The sequence below is a fragment of the Numida meleagris genome, chromosome 5, assembly GCF_002078875.1.
Source record: "Numida meleagris isolate 19003 breed g44 Domestic line chromosome 5, NumMel1.0, whole genome shotgun sequence".
In the NCBI taxonomy this organism is placed as follows: domain Eukaryota; kingdom Metazoa; phylum Chordata; class Aves; order Galliformes; family Numididae; genus Numida; species Numida meleagris.
In genome coordinates, this window is record NC_034413.1 from 57,485,452 (window position 1) to 57,510,438 (window position 24,987).

At 49.4% G+C, this 24,987-nt stretch overlaps 1 protein-coding gene across 3 annotated transcripts in view; it reads right to left on the reverse strand.

The window, feature by feature from the left end:
• The window catches only part of IGFBP2 (insulin like growth factor binding protein 2), a 54,939-nt gene continuing 31,541 nt past the window's right edge, over window positions 1,590-24,987 (reverse strand). For all 3 annotated transcript variants that reach the window (XM_021398621.1, XM_021398622.1, XM_021398623.1), the window contains exons 2-4: window positions 8,874-9,097; window positions 7,675-7,815; window positions 1,590-5,659 (exon numbers count right to left, since the gene is read on the reverse strand). In XM_021398621.1, the coding sequence (XP_021254296.1) occupies window positions 5,492-5,659; window positions 7,675-7,815; window positions 8,874-9,097 (533 nt within the window). In that variant the 3' untranslated portion in view covers window positions 1,590-5,491. The remainder of the gene's footprint in view (window positions 5,660-7,674; window positions 7,816-8,873; window positions 9,098-24,987) is intronic.

Below are 24,987 nucleotides of genomic sequence, written 5' to 3' on the forward strand. Positions count from 1 at the left end.
CAGTGAGGCACGTTTGGAGCTGGTAGTGAGGTGCCTTCCTGTACCGAAAAAGAAGAGGGGACTGCCACCACATGTAGATCTTGTTCCCCCTACCAAAAAAAAGAATGCAGGAATGGGGTGATGGGGTAACCCCCGTGCCATGTTACTGGAGGGGAGCTGGGGCCGGGGCAAATGGAGCAAGGTCGGATCAAGCTGGGTGGAGGGTGAAAGTGGGGTGACGGTGGGCAGTGGAGGAGCTGTGTCAACACCCAAGGTTACAGATCACCATCAGCACCATCTCCTCTCTCCCCAGATTGCCAGTCCCAGTACAAAACCCAGTGTTATAGGCCAGTACCACCTTCCCCAGTGCCCTACCTCCTTCCTTCTTCCCACTCTTTCTTGCTTTTATTTTTGTTTTGTTGTTTGATTTCCCGAAACTTGAAAGCCTTTGGCTGCAGAGAAAGGAGCCGTGCTGCCTAGGGGTGGGTGGAATGGGAGGAGGCAGAGGGTCGGCAGGTCCACAAAGGATGTGTATTTTGAGGTAAACTCACCTCCCAGGGGGGTGCAGAGCAGTCTGGTGGTGGTCTCATGAGATGGCCACCGCGGTGACACTCGGAGAGGGACACAGGACTCCCCAGCCTCCCGGTGCAGTGGGTCCCAGCTGTGGACTCACAGGTGCCAAAATCTATTGGGTGGTGACAAAGCGTCACTATTTTCAGCAGAGAGGTGGAGGGACCTGCTTTGCCTTTTGGGGTGGGATAACCAGAAGAGACACATCTGGGAGCTGGGTGAGCTGTGGGGAGAGAGGCACACGGGGACGTGCTGGCCATTTTGCACATCAGTGGCCGCAGGGTGAAGAAAAGGCTGGAGCAGGGGTGAGGACAGTCCTTGGACCACATCTCCTATGAGAGATGTTCAGCAGCTGGGTTACCCCTTGTCTGTACTGCAGTGGCCTTTGAAAACCACTAGTACAAGAGCATTTTGCACTATTTCTCCGCTCTCTTTCTCTTCCCCCTTCTCTTTTTCTCTGCCTTCTCCACGAAAAAAAAAAATCTTTTTTTGTTGTTGTTGGTTTTTCTTTTTTCTTGTTGGTGTTGTTTTTTGTTCGTTTTTTTTTTTTCCCAAACGGAGCATTGTATATTTAACAACCGACAGCTCACCTCGCTTCCAGATTGCTGTCCTGGCCCTGGCGAGGAGCCCTGCGCACCGTGCCCCGTCCCCAGCCCCGCCAGCCACCCGCCACTGCCACCGGGACAGATATCACCACGCACATCACCCACCGTTGTACCACACTCGTTCACACACCAGATTCCGAGTTTCCTGCCTGTTTTGTTTTTTTTTTTTATCGTTAAGCAATACTCACTACACATTTTACGGTAGCTTTTTATAGCTTTACATACATACGGTAGCTCTGTTTTTTTTTTCCGTTTTGTTTTGTTTTTGTTGTGTTTGTTTTTGTTTTTTTTTTTCCAGTAAACAAGAAATAGTCATAATCTTACTGGTGGGAAAAAAAAAAGCAGTTTGTGAAAAACTGACAATGGAAGAAGAGCTTAATGCTCTGTTTAGCATTTTGTACTTAAAAAAAAAAAATCTCACATTTTATTAAAAAGTGAAGATTGCTGTATACTATTTATTCAACTTATAATTTATGTTACTCTTTGATCTTTGTCTTTTCTCATGACAAAGCATTTATTTAATAAAGTTATGCATTCAGTTAGCTTGTGCCTGACCCTCGTAGAGCGTCTGCGTGCCAGCCCTGCCATCGGCGCGCTGTGCCTGGAGGCTCAGCCAGCCCCATAGGTCTGAGAGGGCAGGGTGACACGGTAGCAATGGCCTAGGAAAGCTTTGGTGTCCCCAGAGAAATCTGCTAAGATAGCCATACATTTGAATGGTTGAGCTTAGAGCATCCTTATGGCTGAGCTGTAATTTTTTAGCTGTTTATTTGCAGGGGTGGGGTTGCAGCACCCATGTTCTGCTGGGTCACGGAGGGAGAGAGAACTGTAGAGTCATAGAATCATTAAGATTGGAAAGACCACTGAGATCATCTAGTCCAACTATCAACCCATGCCTGTGACCACTCTAGGCCATGCCCCTCAGTGCCATGTCTACCCTTCTCCTGAACACCCCTAGGACCTGGTGCCCATGACGCTGAGCACCCAGCTGCTACCCCAAATAGAGCTCAACACTTTGGGATGTGATATGTGAGCCTCACAGCTCTCCAGGCAGTGGGAAGTCCTGCCCCGCCATCTCAGTGAGCAGGAATGTCCCCTTCCCATTCCTGCAGGGCACGAGCCCAGCCAGGCTGTAGTCCTCAGCAACCTCATGACAGCCCTCAGTGCCCCTTCCCACCACCCATGTCCTCCCCAGTGCTGGATCCGTCCTCCCCTCTGCCCTCACAACCTTTTATCTTCCCACGCACCCCTTTGTCCCGTGTCCCCATCCCCAGCCTCTGCCTCAGCTGCTAACATCATTCCATGCACCCAGAGCAGCACAGGAGGCAAAAAAAAATGTCCCCTTTATCCCCAAATGGTTGGCCATGGATGTGCTAACACACATCCCCCATCCTATCTGCACCACCAGGCCCAGCTGCCTGCTCTGTGATGGGCTCCTCTCCCTGGGGCCAGAGCAGGCTTTGGGGCCTGCACCCTGCTGCCCCTCAGGGCTACACAGGCCGCAGTGCAGGAATCAGCCAGCACCAGGGCAGGGAAGTGCTGCTGCTGAACTGTCAGCCATGCCAGCACTGAAAGGTGGCTTCCCACACAGAAATTTTGGGGCTGTGTCACTGGTTCCTTTCACCTCACCCCTGTCAGGCCCCCCCAAAGCACATTCCACACCATTCCGCTGGTTATCCTCAGCCACACAGGGCCTCTTCCCTCAGCACTGCAATTTTAAATTTTAATCACGGTTTGTAATTAATATCATCATTCTTCACTTCACTGTGGCATCCCAAGCTCCTTTTGGCCATAGGGATTTTCTCGCTGCAGTCCAAGAATTCTACGCACAGGGAGCACAGACCAAAACCACCAAGGCCAGGATGATCCCTGGAGAACAGGTCCATCTGCTGGCTGAAAAACAGCATGGCCGGGCACAAGCACCAACTCAAGAAGTACTCAAAATCCTCAGGACTGGGAAACTGGGAGGAGCTGACCTTTGCCCAAGTATCTGCCGAAGTCCCAGGGGTGCCAGTGCTGGGCAGAGGGACTTCCTGTACCCTTGCAAAGCTCTCATGCAGCCTCTTAGCACCTTATGGAGCTCTGAGGTTGAACAGGGTGCTCCTACTGCCCCTGTCCCAGCAAGCAAAGTGTGCCAAAAACCACCTTTTTCTTCCAAACCTGGCTGCCATCAGGCAGCAAAATGGCCTCCACACATGCGCGGGCCAGATGCTGACTTGAGAGGACTCAAAGGCATGGCTGTATTGTGCGGAACTGCAGAAACACCCGCACAGCAGGACCAGAGAGGGGATGGGGTGACGCCAGCACTTCCCTGCTCACATAACTGGGACCAGTAAGGGTAAAAACTAAACTCCCAGTGCTGTTCATTGGGCTCAGCATTTATGACACCCCCAGGGCAAAAGCCCAAGTTTGTGTGTGATGCATCAGGCAAGAAAACACGCTCTATTTAATAGAGGAGGTTGGGGAAGGGAAGGTGACAGTTTTCTGGCATCCCATTTAATTTATTACAACATTATGCAGCTCAGCTTCTCCCAAAGAGAAAAACACAAAAAGAAAACTTCCTGGTTCCTAAACAAAACAAAAAGTACAAACTGCAGCTGACAGCCAGAGTGTGCATGGTTTACATGGAAAAGCTGAACACCCTGGGCTGTTAACAGAAGACAGGTAGCATAATTCTTACAGTTACTCAGTTTTGCATTCAGGTGCATTCTCTTCCTCCCTGATACATTCTCACTCCCCCTCACACACACCTCTCTATCACTTTCCCACCACAGCCCCAAAAGCATTTTCCTTTTCTCCTGCAGTGACACTTCCAAACTCCTGCAAGGACATGAGGGATTCAATCTGCACAGAATGTCCATGCTTGGGAAACTTGGGACCAGGAAAGGTGGGGGAAAAAAAATAGCAACAAACCCCAGCACTCCCACTCTTTGCTTTTCCTTCCCCAGCCCCAAACCCCCAGGTGAGGGATATCAGCAGGAGAACCCTGCTGTGGTGTTTGTCCTACAGCCCCAAGGAGAGCATGGTGGCAGCACCCCTCAACCCCTCCTCTGTGGGCCCGTCCCAGCCCATGGTCCCACAAAAAGCTCCACATCTCTCCCTTCACTGTAATAAGGACAAGGATGTTTGCAATTGTTTTGCAAATGGTATCCATATTAAAAATGGGGGGAAGGAAGAAAAAGTCTCCTTGCTTCGGCGACAGGGAAGTTATTTATTCTCAGCGTCTGTGTGTTCTGTACAGAAAGAAATCAACAGGTGAAGTAATGGCAGAGACACATCGGTCCTCAGAGCGGCATGTCCAGTGCAAAACATCTCAGAGCGCCTGCAATTGCTTGGATTTAACCTATACAAACATGCACGTGGGCAGAGGGGTGCGTGTGTGTCTGGGCCTTTACAAAGCATGATATATACTGTACTTACAATAAAAAAGTGTGCGCTGAAAAGCAGATGCTCGCTCCTGTCCCAAGCAAAAATGGAGGGACAAGAGCAGCTGCTGGGAGTGCAGGTTTTAGATGGGTTTTTCCTATCTAGAAAGAAAGAAAGAAAGAGAGAGAGAGAGAGACACTCCCTGGCTTATTATCCTAAATCTACACAGGCATCCTTCCACCCAGCCCCGGCAAGTTCACTTTAGCTCCCTCAGCTTAAGCCAATCCTAAGAAATACTGGGCAGCAGCCCTCCAAACCCCTTAGAAAACCAAGCATTCAGCTCCACAGTCACCCAAAGGCCCCATCCTCCCAGAGCAGCAGGGCTGGCTGCACCCAGTGGTTCTTCGGGGGGGCTACCTTGTCCCTATCCCCTGGCGATGCCCCCTTCAAGGGACACAGCCCCATCGTGCTGCCATGCTCCAACTGGGAAGTGGGGACTTCCCTCCTTCCCTCCCTCCCGCACCGCATCCCACGCCAGGACCAATGCACAGGGGACAGGCAGGATGCGAGAGGCAGTATTTACAGTCTTTGGTCTCGGGGAAGGGAGGGAAGAAGGGGAAAATGGGACTTTGATTTTTTTTTTTCTTTCCCCCTCCCACCCATGGTAAGGTGTTTTGCCTGCAGGAAGATGCCACAAAGCAGCAGAGAGGGCAGGGCCACGGGGCGAGGAGCAAAAAAAGACTGGTTCTCTGGCTGACATTGGGCAAAAGACTATAGGAAAGCAGTCCCTTCTCCTTGCAACCTCCCCCCCCCCTCCCTTCCCCTCCTGTCATCTCTTCCCTCCCCAGGAACTGGGGCAGCAGGAGGGCAGCACACAGGACCCAACCCCAGTCTCTTCCAGTGCCTAAAAGAGACATGCTGAAACCCATGTAAAAATCCAGCACCGGGGCCACAGCAAGCAGGATCACATCCATCTACTGGCTCCGCAGGGCGTGTGCTCCCCGGTCCTCCTGCTCATGGGCTGTGTAGAAGAGGTGGCATTCGGGATCCCCACGGATGGTGGGTGCACCCTGGATCACCTTCCCATGGATGGGGTCCACGCACCAGCACTCGCCACGCTGCCCATTCACCGACATCTTGCACTGCAGGGAGAGGGATAGAGCAGGCATCAGCTGAGGAGATACAGGGAGAATACCACCATCACCCCCATGGTTTCTCTGGAGATTCAGCACAGATGGCTTGGATTTAAGGGTGCTGCACTGAGTCTGTACTATAGCAGCATCACTGTTCTGGCACGCCAGCTGAGGGCTGGATTTCTTCCCCCAAACCATGGACGGTTGGACTACATAATCTTATTGGTCTTTTCCAACCTTAATGATCCTATGCGTGGGACCACTGAGCTGATTTCAATGAACCATGAGGACGATCATCCCCAAATTACATTTCTCTTTCAACTGTGGATGAAAGCACCCATGGAGTCAACAATCAATGGGTGAATAGGGATGAAACATGCTTACAGAGTGGCTGCATAAGCTTCATTCTGCCTGCAAATTGGGTTAAATAAACTAAACGTAACAGCATGGCCCCACAGACAAACTCAACTATGTTTGGGAACAGGGTCTCAATCCCAGCACAGAAGCAGTGACCATAGTGAACATGGACAAAGCTTCTATACTCCAAAGCCTACTCTGGTTAGAGAGAAGTTTCTTGCTGTAATGGCTATCATCCACCCCTTGCCCTGGCAAGGCTGCAGGCACCTCGTACCTGGTGCTCATCCTGCCATAGCCCCCACAGCAGACTCTGCATGCACTCTGCAAAACTGAATTCAAGCCATGTTCTGCAGCTGGACTGAGGTCAGAATGCAGCCTTGTTCAGGGGCATAAAAAGCAGGAAAAAGGCTAAAAAATAAAAATAAAGAAATCCTCCCCAGCAAGGCACACTCCACCTTGCACTGACCCACGGGCGGTGGGAACAGCCAGGAATGCTTTTATTGGCATCTGGTTTCCAACCAAGGAAAAGGAGCTGACACTGAGCTCTGGAAACCCAGATGGAAGGAAAACTGGGAACAGCCTCATGTTTGTCCTCACCCAAGGCAGGGGGAAAAGACAGCATTTTTGTTCCCTTTTTCTGCAGCTATGGCCAACATGCCACTTTTGCATAATGCAGGGAAGAGAAAGGACAAAGAAAGATTATCCCAGAGCAATCTGCTCTTTTCTAACAATTTTTGGTGTTTTTTTTCTTTCTTTTTTTTTTTTTTTAATGCTCCCAACCAAGGGGTGGAAGTAGCTCTTAAAAAAAAAAAAGTTTAGCCATAGAAACAGCAGGATGTCTTAGTCTTGTCCAAGGGATCTTTCTGCACAGCCATGATGCGCTCACATCCAGGTACTACCAATGCAGGGCAGCCCCCAGATGGTGCTTTGCTGCCTAAGAGAGCGTCCTCCTGGCTGCAGATTCTACTGCATCATCTGATGATGTCCCAGAGCCTGTGACCATTCCTCTTGCTGCAGATATCATGCATCCAGCTCTGAACCAGACCCCCCTGTCATGTAAGGTAAGAAGAGTTGATTTTGCCTGGCTGCAAAGCTTCGCTGGGCAAAGCTGTGCAGGGAAGGTGTGGGAATGAAATGGAGAGGAAAGAAAGCAGTCAGGACACAGGAACAAGCCTCTCCTGGGAGAGGCCCAAGCCAGGAAAGCTTCAGCACACTCCTGTTTCCACCCTGAGCAGAAGAACCATCTCTCTTCCCACTCTCCATGCACACCCCTCTCCCCTGGCTTGTCCTCCTGCATACCTGCAGACATTCTGCCTAGGAAGAGGCAAGAGAAAGGAGCAGACAGCGGTGCAGCAATGCTTGTAACTCTCATTAGGAAACCACTATGATGCAATCATTTAATTTGTGGTGGAACCACCAAAGGCATACTGCACTGCAGAGGTACTGGGGATAAGTGGAAGCTCAGCTCTCATCCTGTTATTGAAGACAACTCAACAAGAAATGCAACTGCCCCATGTTTTGGGTCTGGCCAGCAGACAGGCGGTCCCCAAACCCTGGAACCTGCTTCCTGTCACCCCAGGAGTAGGGCACAATTTCTGTGCAGTGCTGAGTACAGGGATGCTGCCAGGAACGCAGCTGGCCCCAGGGCTCCAGCCCTCCCCACTTGCCTGCTTGAGATTGTACAAGCCATGCTTGTCACAGTTGGGGATGTGGAGGGAGTAGAGGTGCTCCAAGGGACCTCGCTCATCCGGCAGCCGCATGGTGGAGATGCGCTCCAGGACCTGATCCAGCTCCTGCTGACAAGGGGTCTGAAAAAAGCCAAGAAAACAAATAAAAACCAACAAATGTAGATCACAGAAATGGGACCATTTGCTATGTCATACCCTCAAATCTTCATATGGCCAAGAGTGGCTCAACATCTGACCCCAAGCCCAGGTCCCAGCCAAGGCAGTCCAGTTGAATTTCACTTGGTGTTAGTGAGAGCAACTCTGCACTTCCCAGCCTCTTCCATCTGCTGTTTTTCTCCAGCAGCATTGTGGGGACTCTCTAAGCCAATGGTAGCAGCACTGTGCCATGGAGCCACATCTGTCCCACAGACATCAGCCTGTTAGGCTAAATTTGACTTAAAGGACTGCAGTAGCAAGGTTTATCTGGGACAGTACATGAAGTGTATGCTAGGAAGATGAGGCCACAAACAGCTGCTTTGCCAGTTCCTTAGAGGTGAGGCTCCCAAAGCTCCTCTCTGTCCTTGTGCTCCCCAGATATAAACACCTTGTGTTTATAGGGAAGTATTACAAAGCTTTTGAGGGTGGCTTTCCATCCCCATGCTGTCTAGTTGCCTTGACCAAGTTGCCCACTAGAGGGAAACCATGGCCAAGGACCGGAGGGCAGCAGGCCAGGGAGGACACTAGGCGCTGTCCTGCTTAATGACAGCCCCACAGTCCACCCTCACTCTGCACTGGGGCTGTCCTGCATCACACAGAGTCCCACACCATAAATCCCTCAGGCCATCCCCTGGGGGGTTTCTTAGGGAAAAAAAGGGTGTGAAAAAGCTGGGTTGCAGGCAAGGAGCATGCTCACAGCCCTGCGGGGGCTGGTGCTGAGCCAGCAGGACCCCCCCCCCCTTCTCCAGCTCTGCTGTCAGAATGTGAAGCTGCAATGAAAATAACGCCTCCTCGCCAGCACATCAAAGTTCATCAGATGGTGTGTTCAACCTCAGCTTCAGGCCAAAATAAACGTTTGCTTTTCTTTTTCTTTTTTTTTTTCCCTCCCCTCTTTTTTTTTTTTAAAGGCAGTTTGTTGCAAATGTCACTTTTGCATTCTGCATCTCCTCGTGCTCTGCTTCCCCCCCCCCCCCTCTTCTCACCCTGCCCGTTGGCATCCGTGACTTCTTTGAGTCTTCATGGTTGTGATGGGCCTTGCCCACTTTGCCCATCTGCCGCTGCTGCTCGTTCACCTTCTCCCTCATCACCGCAAGCTCCTTCATGCCTGTTTTCATGGGCTTCCTGCTGCTGGCTCCACTCAACATCCCCCCAGTGCTGTCCACGTGGTTCTCGGCAAGGATGCTCTCGGACCGGTCATCGCCGTTGTCTGCAGGAGAGAGAGAAGACAAGGAAAAGGTCAAGCTCAGCCAAGCCTCTCATATGTTCATCCCATCCTGGATCGCTTTCAAGCATGGCCAGTTCCCAAGCCATAAAATCTTTGCATGCAAAAATTTTAAATTGCGTTAGCTCTTTCATCTGGAAGGTGAGAATAGATTCTTTCATTCTGGAGTTATTATTACCGCACTAAAAGACAGTTTCGAGAGCAGGGGAAATCGCTGCTGGAGAAGTTCTTTCTGGTTTTTCTTTGACCTTCTAAATTACTTCCCGAAGAATGTAATTTTCCCATCAGAAGTCCAATTGGGTTAGTGATGCCAAGTGTGCTCCTGCTCCAAAACTGAGAACCACAGTGATTAGTAACAATACCTTGAGTCCATCTATCATCCCCCAGAGTATCTCCAGGAATACTTACTCAATATTAATGTGCTAAAATAAATTCTCAGGACCGCTTTCAAAAATACCTCGCCTCTCTTTTATGGCCACCCTAATTTCCCGCAGAGATCCTGCCATTTCAGTAATCATCCTTGCCATATCGTCTTTCACATCATTTGTCATGTGGTACATTACTCATTCAGCTGCTAGCACGCAGCCTCTCTAATGCTGGATTTGACCACTTCTTCTGACTGTGGAACCACCCTATGTGGCATACTAGCTCTGCCACAAGACCCCTACCTAATTCAGCCACTTCATAATCAGTTGGCAAAAAAGCTGAGATAACACTGGGCTTTTCCCACCTCCTCCACCCTCTGCTTTGCCCTTCTGGTCCTACAGAGGTGACAAACACAAAACATCTTCATATACCAAGGGAAGCCAGAGCACTTGGGCTCACAGCAAACACAGCTCAGAATGCCTCTGGCATCTCTGATTTCAGCTTTATCATAAAATCATAATGGTTGAAAAAGACCACTAAGATCATCTAGTCCAACCAGCACCCTAGAAATTCATATTAAGAAACCACATTAAATCATGAATGAAAGAGGGCTCACAATGCTTTAGTTCACGTAATGACACTTTATTTATGAGTCTGTCCTGCTTTTTGGAAGTCTAAGCATGCAGAGCATTTAGATTTTAACATCCAGAAACATAGACTCATTAAGATTGGAAAAGACCTCTAAGATCATCTACTCCAACTGTTCGCCTATCACTAACATTGCCCAATAACCCACATCCCTCACTGCCACATCTCCTCATTTTTTGAACACCCCTAGGGACAGTGACCTCCCCACCTCCCTGGGCAGCCTATTCCAGTGCCCAACCACTCTGTCACAGAAGTTTTTCCTAACATTCAACCATCCTTTTAGAAGCTGCATTGTGATGTTTTACCAGGACAAAACTGCACTGTCTTGATACAGAGTAAAAAAAAAGTTGTAATAAATGTTTTATTTATGTCACAGCTTCCTGAGCTCTTTTCCACAGTGCACCATAGTGCGTTACTACCCTAGGATCCCAGAGGGGTAACTGCAAGAAGAGTTTTGTCCACAGTTACTCAGAAAACACCTGGCTGCCTGCAGACTGATGGCAGAACAGCCCAAGAAGGCTGGATCAGACCCATCCCCAGTAGACCATCAGCATCTGCTTGGGGACATGCCTCAGAAGGACCATTCCCGACCTGTGCTAGAGACTAGTAGCAACAGCACGTCCATGCGGGAACTCGCATCCGACTGACAGGATTTAAAAGCCACCAACAGACCCCATCCTTTGTGGATTTGTCCAGTATCCTTTTGAACTTCCTCCTGATTTTGGCCCCAGATCTCCCTGTACTGGGATCATCCCACTTCCCAGAAATACTAAATGAGTTTTGTTTGCAAGTTTTCAAGCTGCTTAGGTAGCAACTGAAAAGCAAACATGGGGCAAAACCAATCTGGCAAAGTGCGTGACTTTCCTCTGTACTGGTTCCAGACAAAAATTTGGATGAGGCTTGATAGCCAGATGGGCGAGCTCAGTGTCTGGGCTGCTGCCTGGCAATTGCTGCCTTGGCTATCATCCGAGGAGCTGGGCAAGGAATACTTTTGAGCAGGAATCTTCTGTTTATCCACAAGTCTCCCCGTTAATTAGAAACACATAGTGAGAAGAGAGAAAGCCATGAGGCCGCCCTTAAGACAGGATCAAATGAAAAAGCCCCATGCAGAAGATGGCTAAGGTTTGCCAGGAGCTGAATCCCAATGAGGCACTTTAGGAGAGTTTTAGCCTTTTGACATCTTTTGCCCTCTTCACAGCGACATCATGAATCCATCAACAACATGAGGAGAGCGAGTGCAGTAGCAAGGCTGCATTCAGGATGCCTTGTGGTGCCCTGCTCCATTCAGAAGACCAGTGGTGCAGAGTGACAGAGAAGCAGCTTGATGAATGCAGTGACTTTCCTGATCAATTCCTGCTCCTTCTTCCTGCCTCCAACTAAAATATACAGACATTTGCCCAAATAAGCACCACTCTAGTAAATCAAGGCAAGCTGGTAAGCCTCTTGTCGGCTGATTCATTCACAAAACCTGCTTCTGATAATATTTTCACTCATTTTTCTCACTTTCCAATGTTAACAAATATCAGCCCAAAGAAAACCCCTGGTGGGAGCAGAGCGTGCAAGCCCATGTGCACAAATAGACCCAGGGATGGGAGAGGTTGGTCTTGGCTCTTCGGGCACCCGTCACAGGAACAAACCCAGAGTGGAGGCCAAAAAGGTCCAGCTGCTATCAACTGCAAGATTTCCTCCTTGCTGCTGAGCTGGGCTGATCCACTTTCGGCTGAGTCCAGAGCCCCAGCACAGCTCTTCCCTCTCCCGAAGCCCATGCTGCTCCTTAGGAGTTCTACCAACCTGGGGCTTCCAGAGATGGCTTAAGGCCAAAGAGGACCTGTTTTTCCTGTCCTCTTGCTCACATTCATTCAAGCCATAAATCATGGCTTCCCCCCACTCCAGCAACTAGGAAGGAGGACAGGATGGAGAAGATTGGTTCCACCTTTCCTTCGTGGAAGAGTCTCAGGTTTGGTGGGCCTCATTTTGAAGAGCTAAAAGGGACCAGGCAGCAATGGCAGGAGCAGAAACATTGAGTCTTGACACTGGAAGAAGAGAGAGCCAAATAGTGCAATTTACAGCTAAACAATACTTTTTAATGCTGCTCAAGAGGAGAGAGACATGCATGCCTGCTTATGACTACCTACAGACCAATTGAGCCACCTACCAACCCCACCAGCATAGGATGGGCAGGTATGCAGTTGAGTCTGATACACAACCTTAATGCATTTGTCATCCCAGCAAACGCCCTTTCGCTGACCAATTCCAATTCACGCTAAATATATCTGTCAACAGAGCAATGCCAAACTCCAAAACAATTATGTTTTATAGTTCTTCCATTTTCCTATGGCATGTGGAAAACATCTTCTGTGCTATTTTGGATCAAAAGGTAGAGCGCTTTGTGCAAGGCGAGACAAGTGTGTCAAGAATCAAAGCAGTTAGCCGAAGTTCTCCTGAACACATGAAACACCTCCTCCATGGCAAGAAAATGCAATTTTATTATGGCCTTTTTCAAGGAAAATTCCCATTAGCTTCAGTGGGGTGAGGACTAGGCTGAGGCGAAGCATATCCAAATGGCCATCAGCTAACGTCTGGATCAAGCCGCACAGTCTCGCCAACATTTTCAGAACCACTACCAATTTCCAGCACTGAAAAGTTTTCGGAATCTGATTTGAGACGTTTAGGCACCTCCATCAAAACAGTGGAGAAACAGATGAGCTTACAAGGGATGTGCTGCTCCCTGAGCTGCAAGGAGAAAAGTGTCATGCAAGGAAAGGCAGCTGTCTGACGTTAAAAACATACCTCCATCCCTCTGGAGAGCCCCAAAGCATATGTGGGCTACAGGACAGGACCCTGCTGGCCACAAGCACTGCGGCATCACAGGGAGCTTGCACCGTGCCAAGGACTGCATTGCCCTCGCCAGCGCTGCTCTCCCTCCACACTCGCTTCTCTCCAACAACAGCTCACTGAGAGGTTTTGCATGCACATGCTTATCTGTATGCTCCCTCTGTACTCAGCCCTGATGAGGCCGCACCTCGAGAACTGTGTCCAGTTTTGGGCCCCTCACTGCAAGAAAGACATTGAGGCCCTGGAGCATGTTCAGAGGAGGGCGTCGAAGCTGGTGAGGGGTCTGGAGCACAGGCCTTATGGGGAGCGGCTGAGGGAGCTGGGATTGTTCAGTCTGGAGAAGAGGAGGCTCAGGGGAGACCTTATCGCTCTCTATAACTACCTGAAGGGAGGTTGTAGTGAGCTGGGGGTCAGCCTCTTCTCTCTTGTAACTAGTGACAGGACGAGGGGGAATGGCTTCAAGTTGCGCCAGGGGAGATTTAGGCTGGACATTAGGAAATACTACTTTTCTGAGAGAGTGGTCAGGCGCTGGAATGGGCTGCCCAGGGAGGTGGTGGAGTCACCGTCCCTGGGGGTGTTCAAGAAACGTTTAGATATAGCGTTGAGAGACATGGGTTAGTGGGGTTATTGGTGGTAGGTGGATGGTTGGACTGGATGATCTTGTAGGTCTTTTCCAACCTAGCTAATTCTATGATTCTATGATCTGTCCAGAGCATTTATATAGCATTCAAGTGCTGACTGAGGTCTCAAACCCTCAGGAAGTTTCACCCAAATAATCTTCAGTGCCCTGCCTGCAGCCCCTCAGCTCCGTGCCCAGGATGCACCCCAAGCTCACATCTCCCTACCGCAGCCATCACTCTCCATCTCCAAAGCACGTTATGGTCCACTAATGACCCTGGAGAGGGAGGTGTTCATCCTTGGATACACGCAGTTATTTTAACAAGCTCCGCTCCCCATTCCCAGATGCCCAGCCCTTGTCCTTTGCATCCTGAGAGCAGACAGAGCCTTTAAACCTGACCTTGAACATGCACCACAGCCGTGGCTGGGGAACAACCTGTAGAAGGAGGACAAAAAAGGAGCAGATGAACCCTGACTGCAGCCCTAGCGACCTCTGCCTCATCTTTCTGTAAAGTATTTCAAGAAGAGCTCTGGGCAAAGGTTCCTTTTCAATAGCTATAGTGTGAGTGTTGTTGACCTGGAGCTCAAATACCTCAGGAAACTTTTGCCAGCAGGGATTATCTCGGCATTGCAATTTCCTTGTGGCAGGAGCTGCCAAGAACAAAGTCTCCCCCAGGCCCTCTGGCCCACTGTACCCCAGAAAGGACCCAGGTCTGCTGCCTACCACTGCCAGACTGGACAACACTGGACCAGTGCAGTATCCATCAGGTCTCAGTTAACGCTGCAGGGAGAGGGACATGGGGTCACTGGTGCGTGGTCCAGTCCCACACAACTGAGCCAGGCTGGATGCAGCTCTTCAGAGGCAGAATAAATGAAAGCATCCAATCAAGTTTCACTCCCTGCTTCACACACACAAAAAAGGCCACACTAAATACAATGGTAAAATGCCACAGAGGGAGTGCAAGCAATATGCAGAAGAGAAGGGGTGCAGAAGGGATGCATGGGAAAGCTATCTCACCCCAGGACACCTCTCATAGACACCAACAGGGGACACTCGGGGAAGAAACAGAAGAGATGGCAGAGTTACACAGCAACCCATCCCCAGATGCCCCCCAAGTCCCAGCAATCAGGAAGCTCCTGAGCTACAGGTTAGATCTAGACCAGATCTAATAGCTATCATGGAATCATGAATTGGCCTAGGTTGCAAGGGACCTTAAAGATCAACTAGTTCCAACACTCCAGCCATGAGCAGGTTTGCCAACCACTAGATCAGGCTGCCCAGATATGAATTGTGGGAATCCCACCTACACATCCCGCTGGTCTCTCCCCAGCCTATTCCACTCAGCCTCATCCAGCTCTGCAGAGACAACATGTGCCCTTCAGATGCTTGCTGACACTTAAGCACATCAGTTGGCTGCAGAGGACGCAGCAGCCAGGGCTACCCATGCCAGCCAGCCAGGTGGCTGCATACCGCAGCCAGGAAATTCCCACTCTGGTCTCCAAGAGATGGCCTGACTTCCACGATACGCTGTCCACAAAGAACCCACAGCTCCCCCATGGCTCTCAAACACCCTTTATTTGTTGCCATCCAATCTTTTCAGCCCATTTCCAGCAGCAGAAGGCAGGAGGGAACGCTATGTCCCAGCCAGGGCTTGCTTCACAAGCTCCTCTCCCTGCCCTCAGCCATGGGGGTGATCCAAGGGGCACCCAGTGCCTTCCTTTGGCTCGGTTGTCTAGCAGGAAATGCTTTATGCTCCTGCAAAGCACTGAGACATTGACTCAGGGCAGCACAGCCTCCAGCAGCTACTTAACTCTTCTCTCTGCCCCTTCCTGGTGGCTGCAAGGAGCAGCTTTCCCTCCTCCATCCACCTGGGCGCACAGCCAGAGATATACCCACACACTGCCCTACAGTGTGCCTGGGCCCCACCACACCCAAACTCCTCCAGCACTCTAGGACATGTACTGAAGTGATAACAAAACAGAGATGGTGGCAGATAAGGGTGAAAGAGGTACTGAAGTGTCCCTTCCCCTGGGCTTTACTTCAAACTTTTTCTCTTTTTTAAAATCATGTTTGCAGACCGGTTTCCCACAGATACAGGACTTGTGCAATAACACAGCCTACCTCTTATGTGTTTCTGCATGTGCATGTGTTTGCATGACTGCCTGTCTCCCTATTAGGTCCTCCTCCACCTCCCAATATATCTACAAACACATCAGCAAATGCCAACTAAATCTTAAACAGGAACAGAATTCTCAAAAACGTTTCCACCATTTCATGAAAATGTGCAGCCAGGCTGAAGAGAGATGAAGTAGCAAGGTTTGTTCTGTTGACTTTCTTTCCAGTCGATTCAGCTGATGGGCCGTGTAGCACATCACCAGCCCACTCTCTGTAGGCCCAGCACATCACAAAGCACCTCTGGGGAAGGTCTGCTCCAGCTCTCCCACTGCCAAGAGCCAGCCTGAAAATGCTGTTTATTACATCATCCTGCTCCCTCCTGCGCCAGCCATTTGCTTTGTGCCAAGAATGGTAGGGAAAACACTGCTTGGGTCCCTCAGAGATGCAGACAAACACTTCTGCAATCCACTCATTCAGTGTCCACTCACCATCCCATTTTCCTTTCTTCCACTTCTTCCTCTGAACATGGAACTGCAAAGCTGCAATCATCATCCCAAAATGTGCCTACAGCAGAGATGACCCAGACACCTAAAAGCCACAGCAGAAGAGCCAGAAGGTCTTGGCTCATGGCTGGACACAGCTCTTCGGCCCCACCTCAGCCACAGTGCCCAAGCTGATTTGCCCATCTTCACCTCTCTCCTCAGTGCACTTGCTTACTTCCCAGGGTGCTGCTAAAATCTGGTCCCAAAAGTGGCATGTAAAAGCCACATCGATCCTTTCCAAGCCCTCCTTGCTCAGCACCACACACAACTTCAACATGTGAAGGCAGCCTGCTAGGGGGAATATGTTAACGTGTTTGAAAGGTTTTGCTGAGTGAGGCTCTCCAAGCTCCCTGCCACCACAAAAGCACTCTCCCTTGCTAGCGAGCCGTATCTCAGCCCCTTTCAACACAATTCTCTGATTAGCCCTCCACATAGCTGCAATCTTCCCAGCAGAACCAAATGAATTAACTCAAAAACACTTCGAAGCTTAAATTAATTGCACTGCAGCTTCCCTGTTTGACCTTGACCCTGCTAGTAAAATCCCTAGGGTAGCTACTTCATAGTCATTAGAGGCTTCTGCGTGAATGAACCAAGCTGTTAACATCACCAGGCCACCTCTCTGCCTTCCTTCCCCTGTCACTTGCATGCATTCCTGTGGTTTTCAGTGCCCCAGCCACCCCAGAAAGTCTGCACCATGTTCCAGTATAAGCTCAGCCCTTACATCCTTATTTCCTATGAGTTTCCAGAATGAAATGAGACTGCAAAACCACTTCATTCATTTTCTTCAGGCTTCACTGCAGTGTTCAAATTGCCTTTATTATTCCAGTTGATTAGGAAACATAGGATCATCTCTGAGACCAAGCCCACTGAGGCTACCACATCTCATAGTCTGGACTGCACAGAAGAGCTTTCCTTGCTGCAGCCTCAGTGATAATGCCTCAAACTAATCACTACGTAAGCGACGTCGTTCTGGTGCTGAGATGCTGCACCTCTCTTTACTACAGGAGACAGGAGCCTTAACAAGGATGATTCCCAGGTACAAAATTCTGCAAACCAACCAAAGGAAGAACAGCTCCTTCCAAGGCTCCTGAGTTTATCAAGGACTAATGATCTGATGGACACACAGCCATGAACAACCCAAACTCACTCTGTACTCACTCACCTCCCTCACAATTTTAGAGAAAAGATAATATACAAGACACATTCAGATTCTGTTTCCCATTTCAAGATGACTGCCTTTCTAGGTTCAGGCAGTGACAAGCAAGCACCAACAGTTAGCTGATAACAGACCATAAATCCCATTGAAGCTGCACCAAGGAATGACATTCTGGTAGAGAAATAGCTCATTTTCTGCCCAGGAGGGTTTTCAAGACTATGTAGGACGTCTCTTGGATAGAGTACTTTAACCAAATACAAGACATCTTGTTCCAAATGAAGATGGCTGAGAAAAATTGTTTTTGTTTCTCTCTTAACAAGCTTGGAGAAATAGTCTAGTGGTCATTTCTGGCCATAAGTGTTTCCTTCATGGGCAAAGCAATGTCCTCCTGTTCCAACTCCTCAAGGATGGCTTAGCTCAGCAGCAAGGCATACTCTGACTCTGGAAATCCAACTGTGCCCCTTAGTGCCCAGTCACAACTCTCACTGAGATCAATGGATGATGTGGCAGCAGCTCCGGACAGGGTACGAACCTACAGCAACATTCACACTTGCCTTCTGGGAAGGCTGCATGCAGAGTTGCCAGAAGTCTGACCTTCTGCTCTGCAGAAAGGTGAAAAAGCTTGAAAATAAGGAAGAAAAAAATAGTAAAAAATACAAAGCCTAAAAGGTCAGAGCAGTGCCCCACCCTGCCTGCCAGAGCTGCCTCTCATCTATCTCCAGTGTTGCTCCACTCCCTTCACAGCCACATTGGCTTCTCCAGTTATTATGACTATTGCATGCAAATGGAATGAACTTCAGCCATTTGTATTACTAGTTTTTAAATAACATCTCACTTTTTCACAGTCAGTTTTCCAGAGAGCAGCTCAGACCAGGGCTCCCCTCACCACCCACCCAAATCTCACTGCACATTTCCTCCAAGTCTGCCTTTCCAAACACGCTATTATTATGGCAATTCCTTTCTACCTTCTCTTCAGAAACCACGCCAGATCCCCAACTGCAATTACCACCAGCCTCCCCTCAAGGTCTACTGGACCTACTGTCCCCATGCAGCCCCGTGGCTGAGCACCAGCTCTCAAAGCCAACCCTATGACGGAATTTTTTCCCAGGAACCTGCATTCCCCAGAGACAAAGCACAACTGTCTCCAAATAGAATCAGAGCACTGAGTTGTAGGTGGAAAGACAGTATCTGCTCTATTTTAGCTGAGTCTCTTCTGCCCACCAGCAGCTCCCAGCTGTCTACAGCACTCACAGACATTGCCCTTCCCTCCTTACGGAAGGCATCACAGATTTGCCATATCCCACGTGCAAATTCCAGGTTGAGGTGTTCACAGATTGTGCTTTTGATGACCAAACCAAACAACTTTGCAATTGTTTCAGGTTACGTCAAAACATTTTGTTCATCTCCAAAGGAGTTCTTGGAGCAATATTTCACCATTTGGCAGCCGCTCTGCTGGATTTCCTTAACCCTTGTTCTCCCATGTAGGGACAGAGTTGAACTTCAGCTCTCATTATAAATAACACCACAAGAAGGGACTGACCCCAATCTTGACTGCACATTTATCATTTAATGAAATCAGACAACTGCCAATCTTTAGGCAAGAAGGCCTCACTGATAGGAAACTACTGTTCAAACAAACAGGAGATCTGCCAAAATTGACTTGCAGATTCGTCCCACTGCTGAAAGACACGTGCAGACATGCAGTAATTTCATGAAGGGCTCAGACTCTCAGATATCCTACCAGAAGGCAGCAACATACAGCACATCAGCTGACCTGTAATGACAGCATGTGGCATACAACAGCCACACACACAGGTAACACTTGTTACCTTTACGGTCCTTCTTTGACTTCCAGCCTTCCAAGCCAACAACGCGGGCAGATCAATGGCATTTGGCCTTCAGAAGGGGAAATTTCCTTCCACTCAGGTGGGAGGAGTAAGCTCAAGGCAGCCTGCTGTGTCACTGCGCTGTGTTACCGCTTCGGGCTCCTGCCTTTGTAGGGAAAGGGGCTGGATCTTGTTTTACTTCCAAACAACGCTGTATTTTGGGCCACCCATGAAGTTGCCCAAGCTCCAACCTCAGGAGGACGCAGCCTCCCGCTGAGCAAGAGGCAGGAAGTGAGAGTCATAAAACTGCGGTCGAGGAAGGAAGAAAGGAAAGGGGAAGATCAGTCGGCTGCATTCCCATGGAGGAGGGAGGCACTGCAATGCCTAGAAAACAGACCACCACAAACCACTGATGTGATAAAGCAGCTGAACAGCCAGAAGGGCAGCTCTGACATTGTCACAGAGCTGCAGACATACATCCAGCCAAAACACTCAGCACCAAGTGCCCAAGCATGTTTGCTGTGCACCTGATCCAAGCAGCACTCCTTGCCCTGTACTGCTCAGCTCCACACGGGCCTTCCCATCAGCTCCAGAGCTGACGCTGGGAAGATCTGGCTACCACCTAGAGAAGTAGGTTTGGAAGATACCCAGGCTTGTGGCAAAGAACCCTTTATGGTACAGGGAGATCCCCAGTTGACAGCAAACCATGCATGTCTGTGCTATCACCCCAAATACATAAAATACTGAGCTTCCACAAAAAAAGGCTAGGGGATACCCTAGCTTCCTGATGGATAGATATTCTCACAGAGTTTGCCCCAAAATGCTGCACAGCTTTGGCTAGCTTGTGCCATACCAATGTTTCAGTCCCTCTCCAAACCAACATTGCACATGGTCTGAGCACCAAACAGGTAAGCCCTCCCCAGCCAAAATCCAACCAGCTGCTCAGCTGGCAACTCACTGCCTTGCACTGAAGGCATCAAACAATGCATGAACAACAAGCCTTACCCGCCTTTCATCCAACTCCTTTCACCCTAAAGAACCCCGCTACTTTCTGCTGCATTTCTGCATCTCCAAATCTGGGGATCATTCAAAGGCACTCAATTCCGCAGGCACAGGGCTTTGTGCAAGAGCACATCAAGGAGGCCAGAGCATGAAGGTGAGAGGCTGTCATTAGCTGAATTGCCTCAGAGTGCTGTCATCAACCCCCCCAGCCCCTACCAAAGGCTTTTGGCAGCTCCAAAAACAAAATCACTGCACCGCTCCATCACAAAGCATCGGCGCATGCACCCACCCCCACTGCACTCAGTCCATAAAGCCGCACTTCATCGGAGCCACATCTGTTAGTGCTTTAGAGCACGTACATCTGGCTTAATTGAGCACTTGACTTTATTGCTGCTTTATCTCCATTTTCTGAACAGGCCTTGAAGAGAGTGTTCTGTGTGTTTGTGGCCTTTTTCCTTCATTTTAAGTTTTTTTTCCTCCCCATAGAAATCCCACCTGAAACAGAAAAGCCCTTGCTGCGGTCGCTTGCTTGCTGGGGCAGCTTTTTTCTGCATCTCCCCTCCACACGATGAACCTCAACCTGAATACCCTGGTGTATGTTCTTTGACACCACAGAGCTTTGATGCACCATCTCCCCACACTTTGACCCTCCTGGAAAAAAAAATAATCAGTGTTACTGGTGGAAGGTGTCACAGTGCATGCCAGGGAGAAAAGAAAGAGAAAAAGGTCTCACTGCCCCTGCTGCCTCCAAAAACTTTGCCTCTGCCAAGTTACAACAAACAGGAAAGGCAGAATCAAAACACAGCCCCCACATCCCCCTCCATCCACCCAGCTCAGGCTACGCGGGTGCCAGCTACCACTCACAAACAATTACACCGCGAGCCTTCTCGGGCACATCCTCCCAGGTGGCCTAAGCAGGAGAAAAAGCCCAGCTCAGGAAGCCTGGATGTGATGCATGGGGTGCTTGAAATCCATTCCAGGAAGCGCTAAGGTCCTTCATGCCCCTTTGCCAGCTCCTGTGTTGGAAGATGCTGGTTCCTGCCTGTGAGGAGAGGAGGACTGGCTGCAAAGCTGGCATTCTCCCCGCTAAGCCGCCCCAAATGCTTCCCAGCAGTATAGCACAGCTACTCCCTCTTGCAGGAAGTAGTTGGGGCAGCACTGCCGGGCTGAGGCATCCTCCCAGGAATCCGTGCCCAACATCCTTCCATGGTTCTCAGACCACAATGCGTCTGGCATGGGCTGGTACCGGCGGCATCTCAGTCCTGGCTCCGGAAGTGCCCCAGCCATCTCCCCTCCAACCAGCAGCCTGCCCTCCACCCATACACAGAGCCCTGCTCCGCCAGCACTGCTCTGATCCCTCCTTGTAAACTCTGCCTTTCAAATCTCCCAATGGAAGCAGGCATCCGTGTCCTCCTGCCCGCTCCCATTCCTACCAGAGTAAGATATTAAAAGCACTGTCAGCCCTCCCAATGCCGCGTTCCAGTTTGATTTCATGCTGCAGTGCTGAGCTCAGCCATCTTTTATCCCTGCTGCCTGGTATCTTTTCTCAGATGTCTGAGCACAAAAGCCACCCCCGAAGCAGGCAAAAAGCAAGGCGCATTAGCAGTAGCTGAACGAGCTACCCAGTCCTTCCTGCCCGAGTTCAACAAGACTTCAGGCCCAGAAGAAGAAAAAACTGAATAGGAGAGCTAAAGGAGGGGGGGTCAAAATGCAATTAAACTCTGCATTTCCTATCCCAAACTGGCTGTGGGTGTTGCTGTGAGCTTGAGAGTTCACCAAAGAAAACAGACCCACCTTCAAGAAGACAAGCTCTTCTGGGCTCCTTGAGAGGAAGATGCAAGGAAGTTACAGCTTCTAAACCTCTCCTGTCCTCTCCCCTTTCTCAGGGGGGCTCATACAGACACCACAAGGACATCTTTCACAACAAAAATTCCCTCCTTAGCTTTTGAAGTGATTTCTGCTGGGTTCTACCCATGGAAAAAAAGCAACCAAAGTCGTCTGCACAAGGATACCCTGCCTTCTGAAGATGGAGAGTTTAGATGCTACAGTACACAAAAAGCAAAACCTGCAACGAGACCCTCTGACTGCTTGTCCTGAGGGTTGCACGTTCCACAAGCTATGGTTTTCATGCAACCCACATTAACCAGTATTGAGTACAGTGGAAAAAGGACAGAAGAGGAAGGCTGCAGCAATGCTCACAGTGCAGAGACTGAGCAGCTCCCAAGCCCCAAGCACAACTGACCACGACAGATGTTTGCCCATGCAGAGGCAGAGGGACAAGCAGGTCTGTCCAGCTGCACGCAGCTTGTTGGAAGCCCCAACACATGACTCTTCTTTGTGTCTCACTGCCAAGGAATATGTTCTTCCAGTACAGGACCACCACCAGCAGCTAGAGCCATGGTCAGCAGCAGATGTTAGGGGGAGCACAAGGACTGACCCTTCTTTCTGCTTCTGAAAAAACAATGGTTTGGGGACTTCCTGAGTCAGAGGCTGCACACATTTCCATACTTCATACTCACCTATTCTCTATGAATTTCTCTACTACTTTTTTTACTAGATGTAGATTTTTTACTTTCATCAAGCCATGACCTTCAGAAAGCAACACACACCTGCTGCCTGTCACACAGGTCTCCATCACACCTCTGAAATCAACTGCAGCCCTCACAAGGGGCTGGGGGCCAGGACACCTCTGCTTTAAAGAGAAAGAAAAATGCCCAACCTTTTCACAAATACAGAAGGCCTTGGCACAAGCCAAGGGCAAAGGAACAAAGCCAAAGCACATGGAAAACAGCAGCAGTTCTTACTGCTGCCCAGTTTGAGAGCTGGGACATCACCCCAGAGCAAGCTCACGAGGGATTCGTCACCAGGTTGTGACGGGCTGTGTGGGACTCCAACATGACTGGAGACCTTCACAGTGCCACCCCGTCACCACCATGGCAGCTCCCGCTCATCAGCACGCTCTTGTCATGGGCTGCTCTTTCTCAAAAGCCTGCAGAGCACCTTGGCTGGGTCCCAGTGAAAGCACCTTCTAATGGGATTTTTCAGGTTTCAAGGATATCAGTGTCTGGCACAGGCTGAAGTAATTAAGATGTCCAGCAGATGATCTGGCATTGATTAACTGGCTATTTACCACTGAAAACATGACAAAACCCACTCTCCAACTCCACACCAAAACACTTGCTATTTGCTAATTGTTTTCTCCCTCACCTTGTCTCTGCCTTTCACAAAGCATAGCCACAGCCTCTCTGCCACTTCTCTTCTGCTAGGAACATGTTTTGCCTCATCGAGCAGACAGCGATGATATCAGCCAGGCTGAAGCTGGAAGGCTTGCCAAGGGTTAAAGGGAAAATGTGTTGCTCTTGGCAAACAGATACGCCCAGTTTTAACTGAGCAGACCTCAAGATGGACAGTCTCAGCCATATGTGCTCACATGTATATTTGCATTTTGGACTTTTACTACTGAACGTAGGGTAAGAAAATTGTCAGGCTGATCTTACTCCTATCAGCTTTATTGAGTTGGTCTCTGTGCAGGTAAGGGTCCGTTCAGCATCAAGTTCTTCCAGACCAGGGGCATCCCTAAAACTGCATCAGCTGAGGTAGAGGCTGCTTTCTGTACATCTCTTCCTGCATCACCTAAAAAGCATGCCTGGAGGAGCAGCAGGCAGGCAGCCCTGCAGGGAAGGGTTTAGAGTCAGCAGCAACAGGTGGCATTTAACACCTGCAATAACATTAAGACAAATTCAGAGAGTCGGACTTGTTACAACAAACAGCAGCAGAGCTGGCAGGTCCAGTTTTACTGGGAACAAACTGGGTCCTCCACCCTGGGTCTCATCACCCAGCATGCAAAGAACAGGAGTTGGGTGGGTTGCCAGCTGTGTTTGCTGCTTCTGTGTATGCATGATGTACAGATCAAGCTGCATGATGCATCTCCATAGGATAAACTGGAGAGATAAGATGATAAGAAGAAAAAAAGCCATCAGGGAAAACATTTTTTCACCTATAGTTAAGTATACTAAGACTGAAAAGGAATCCACAACTCTTCCAAATTCAAAACTGTTCCGGAGATAAAAACTATTTACTGGATTATACTTACATGGATAATCCAATTAATCAGCCATTGTTACAGTTTACAAGAGGGCTGTGGTAGCTTCTCCTGTTGTGATTTTCAAGTTAAAACAGGAATTCATATGGTAAAAACATGGGATTTGAGCCGGACCAGGAGTCAGGCATGAGGACAACGCACCTTCCTTTTGGCCATAAAACTAAAAAAGAAAGCCAAGAGCACCAGAGCTGGATGCATCCAGAAGACTTGATGCTGCATGGGCTGGCCCCTGAACCAAGTACCTCCACCAAAGAATGGGCAGTGCTCAGATGAGACCTGCTACTGTGGAGCTGTGTGGAATGGAGGTCTCCAGATGCTGATTGCTCACAAAAGCTGCCTTGATCCACTGCCATGACTGATGAGGTTAGCATAAATCCTTGAATCAGACAGGAAACAACACAGCTCTGATACAGCAAAACAGCCCCAGAAACAAAGGAACAAACTCTTAATAGAGCATCAGGTGGTGGAAAGTGTGAGGAGTCATCGGAGAAGCAATCCAGGCAAATTAACTGGAAAATGGCAGGATGCTGATGAATATTTGGAGCCAAAAGAACCATCAGCTTCCCTGGGATGTTCCCAGAATGAAGCCATTGTGTGAGTCATAAATAGCTTGAAGTACACCTTGCCCCTTCGCCTCAAATGCAGCACAGCCACACCAGGGAGC